We start from the raw sequence: 3,586 nt of genomic DNA, 5'->3' as shown, positions 1-3,586 counted from the left end.
AACAACAACAACATCATGATATTGCCTATCAGTTAAATGGTGAGCCAAGCATATATCCTATGCATTTAGAACACCATTTAGCACATATGTAAGCAGTAGTTGGGTGGATCAGTTGATGAAGGGATAGATTTATTTCATTGTTTAGGAAAGAAATGAGCTAAACCAAAACTGTGGAATAATCTCATATTTCATAAGTAACATGCGAACATCATACCTCCATAAGGATGAGTCCTGTAACTAGGACTTGCCGGGGAATACTGCTGCAGCTGGGCCGTGAAGATCCAAACCACTCGAAAAACATATTCAGTGAAGGGATGGAGGGACTTAACCACATATGAGAGCTTGGGCACTGCCTAGATAAATGAGGGATCAATAGTCAGTACTTAGTGCATAACCATCATACACTGTGACTCAGGTCATAGATTAATTTGTAAAAGACAGTGGACTATTGGATACGAGGCCACTCAAAGTCTATTGTTGTTGTGTAGCTTCGAGTCAGAACTGACCCATAGCTGACCCTCTGGCTGGTTTTCAGAGGCTGTTACACAGGAGGAGATTGCCCATCCTTCTCCTGTAGAGCAGCTGCTGGCTTTGGACCATGTGCCTTTGGAATTGCAGCAAAGCTTCTTACCACTAGGCCGATGGACACCTAGAGCATATAGCTGACACAGCTACATAACGATCTACATAATTCACACAGAAATTCTCTTCTTCAAAATAAGAGAATATGTGGATTTCACTCTTGGGAACTACCTCAAGGTTTCCCTTTCTTAAACTTTTCTATATTTTGTATATTCAGTATCTTGGGAATATTTTTCTCTGCATTTCCTCATGATCCCTAAAATGGAGTTAGTCCTGGATTGTCTTGGTTCCTTAGTGCTGTTGAAGTAGAAATACCCCAAGTGGGTGGCTTTAGTGAACAGAAATGTATTTTCTCATAGTTTGTTGCTGTTGTTGTTGTATACCACCCATGGCTGGCCTAACAGTAGGTTTTCAGAGGCAATAAATTTCACAAGAGGTGATTGCCCATCCTTCTCCTGTGGAGCAGCTAGTGGATTCAAACCACATACCCTTGCATTGGCAGTGCAATGTCTTACCACTAAACCACCAGAGCCCTCTAGGTTAGGAGCCTACAAGTCTTAACCTAGTACACCAGCTCTAGGTGAGGGCTCTATTTGTCTGCTCTGTAGGAGAAGTCTTGTCTTAGCTTTTCAAGTTCTGGGGTCCCACAGTTCCTTGAGTGTTTCCATGTGACATATTTATCTCCGCCCCCCACTCCCGTCATTTGTACTTGATTATCTCTGTGCCTAACTGATCCTTTTATTTCCAAAACTGATGAGGTTTAAGACATGCTCTATAATGATATGCTCTCACCAGCATAACATAATTCCCAAACGGGATTAAATCCACAGTTCTATGGGCTATGATTCCAGCATACATTTGGGAAGACACATTTCAAGGCATAACCCATGGAAACATTTCTATATTGAAACTGCCTGTGAGACTCTTTTCCCAGGCTTCCATTTTAATTGGAATCCTGTTATGTGGATGTTGTTGTTAGGGACCTCTCCAATGTACTGAAGAGCAACAATGTCAGTCTGGAGAATAAGGTGCACCTGATACAAGCCATGGTCTTTGCAATCACTTGCTATGTGTCAGAGAGCTGAACTATGACTAGGGAGGATAGAAGGAGAATTGATGCCTTTGAGCTGTGGTGTTGGAGAAGAGTACTGAATATACCATCGACTGTTAAGACAACAAGCAGGTTCATCCTGGAGAGGGTGAAGTCAGGCTGCTCCTTGGAGGCAAGGGTTCTGAAGCTTCATCTGGCATCCTTTGGACATGTTGCAAGAAGGGACCAGTCCTTGGAGAGGGACATCATGCTTGGGAGGGTGGAGGGACAGTGCAGGAGAGGAAGACCCTCTATGAGGTGGATTGATTCATTGACTGGGGTAATGGGAATAGATGTATTGGAGACAGTGAAATTGGCACAGGACAGAGCAGAGTTTAGGGCTGTTGTACATAGGGTCTCTATGAGTTGCAGGCAACTCAACAGCACATAACAACAACAACATTTACATGGATGGGTAGGGATCAATAGGATGAGTGGTCACGCAGTGGAATGCTGAAGAATTGACATGCTATCATAGGTCCAATATTATATTGTTCTCGTAAAACAAAAGGTTAAGCATTAACATTTTGCTTTGAAAGTGGCATAGATTAAAACTTTCTTCTTGTGCTTGAATCCACTCTCAATATCTTTCTAACTATACTAAGTAATGTAACATTCTTAATAATCTGACAGAGTAAATACATGCTGATGTACATATACAGTATTACATACCTCAGTGTAAGTCCAGCTTCCTGGAAATTTCGTGTATTTCCACTGAATGATATATTTCACTCCAGAAACATTGGCAGATTTCCACCGTAATGTCACACTGTGGTTTCCAATGGAAGAAGCAAAGGGTGCTGTGGGAAAGTCTGCATTTTCTGGGGAGAAAACATTATTTCATTGACATGTAACCTATCTCCCAGAAGAGAGTGTGTTTGTCCCATCTAATGCTCACAATCTTTGCTGCCAAAACAATTGCTCTGAGCAGCAAGTAATGATAACAAATTAAGATATGGTTCTGTGAGTGTGAGTCAACTCAATGGTAATCCTTTTTCCATCCTTAAGTTAGCAAAAGTCCCTACAATAGTGTAGATATTTAATAATAATTGTGTAAGTTCTCTTACGCAGTACTTCTTCTTCATATGCCCCTTCTGCACTACTGCAGCCGACCTCACAGGATTCTCGCTGTGGAAGGCAGAGTATTACAGTTAGTGTAGCTTTAGTACTAGTTTTACTAATGCACTTCAATCAAATTTTGAAATCTTAATATCTGATATACTAGTATATTTCAGTAACAACTATATTAACTGTAATACTTGCTGGTAGGATTGAGTCTGCTCTTTTTAACCATTTTTACTAAGTTCCATAGTAGGAAATCCATCTAATAAAAAAAAAAGAAAAAAAACAACAAAAAAAACCCTAGTTCCCAGTATGTGCTGAAAACAAAGATTTTTTTAAAATAGTACTTACTTTTCCTCTAATTTTTACAGTTCTATTTACAAACATTTTACATATCATTAAATTCACCCAGTTGAAGCACACAGCTCAGAGGTTTTTCTGAGAGTTTTATAACTATCATTTAATTTTTTTATCACATACAGTTTAATTTTACAACATGCCCCAAGGAGCTCTGTAGTTGTAAATGCTTTCTTCTTTGTCTGATTCTATTCCATTCTACTCTATTTTGTTTTGTTTAATGTGACTCTTGATTGATCTAATTCCATGAGGCTCTAACAGGTCACTCTCCATAGTTTAAATGCACACTAAGCCCAGCAATACAATTATATACTTGACATCTTAATCAAAGGTTTGGTGAATTCAGAACTAAAACAGAAAATCCAAAATTATGCTTATCCATACTTTTCTTGTCTATAAATTTTATAGTAGCCGAATCTTTTTTTTTCTTTTCTATAATTATATTTTATTAATTTTCATAAACATTTACAGAGATTTTGGGCTTCCACTCATTGT

The 3,586-nt window shown here is 38.9% G+C and overlaps 1 protein-coding gene across 1 annotated transcript in view; it reads right to left on the bottom strand.

Moving 5' to 3' along the window:
• ROS1 (c-ros oncogene 1 , receptor tyrosine kinase) overlaps positions 1-3,586 on the bottom strand; it is a 169,246-nt gene that overhangs the window by 141,717 nt on the left and 23,943 nt on the right. Inside the window, 3 exon segments of the mRNA XM_006879005.1 lie at positions 215-353; positions 2,345-2,493; positions 2,740-2,800. Of these exon segments, the coding sequence (XP_006879067.1) occupies positions 215-353; positions 2,345-2,493; positions 2,740-2,800 (349 nt within the window).

The sequence above is a fragment of the Elephantulus edwardii genome, unplaced genomic scaffold, assembly GCF_000299155.1.
Source record: "Elephantulus edwardii isolate Elephantulus edwardi_28Jun2011 unplaced genomic scaffold, EleEdw1.0 scaffold00002, whole genome shotgun sequence".
In the NCBI taxonomy this organism is placed as follows: Eukaryota; Metazoa; Chordata; class Mammalia; order Macroscelidea; family Macroscelididae; genus Elephantulus; species Elephantulus edwardii.
This window is presented reverse-complemented; position numbering and strand designations above follow the sequence as displayed.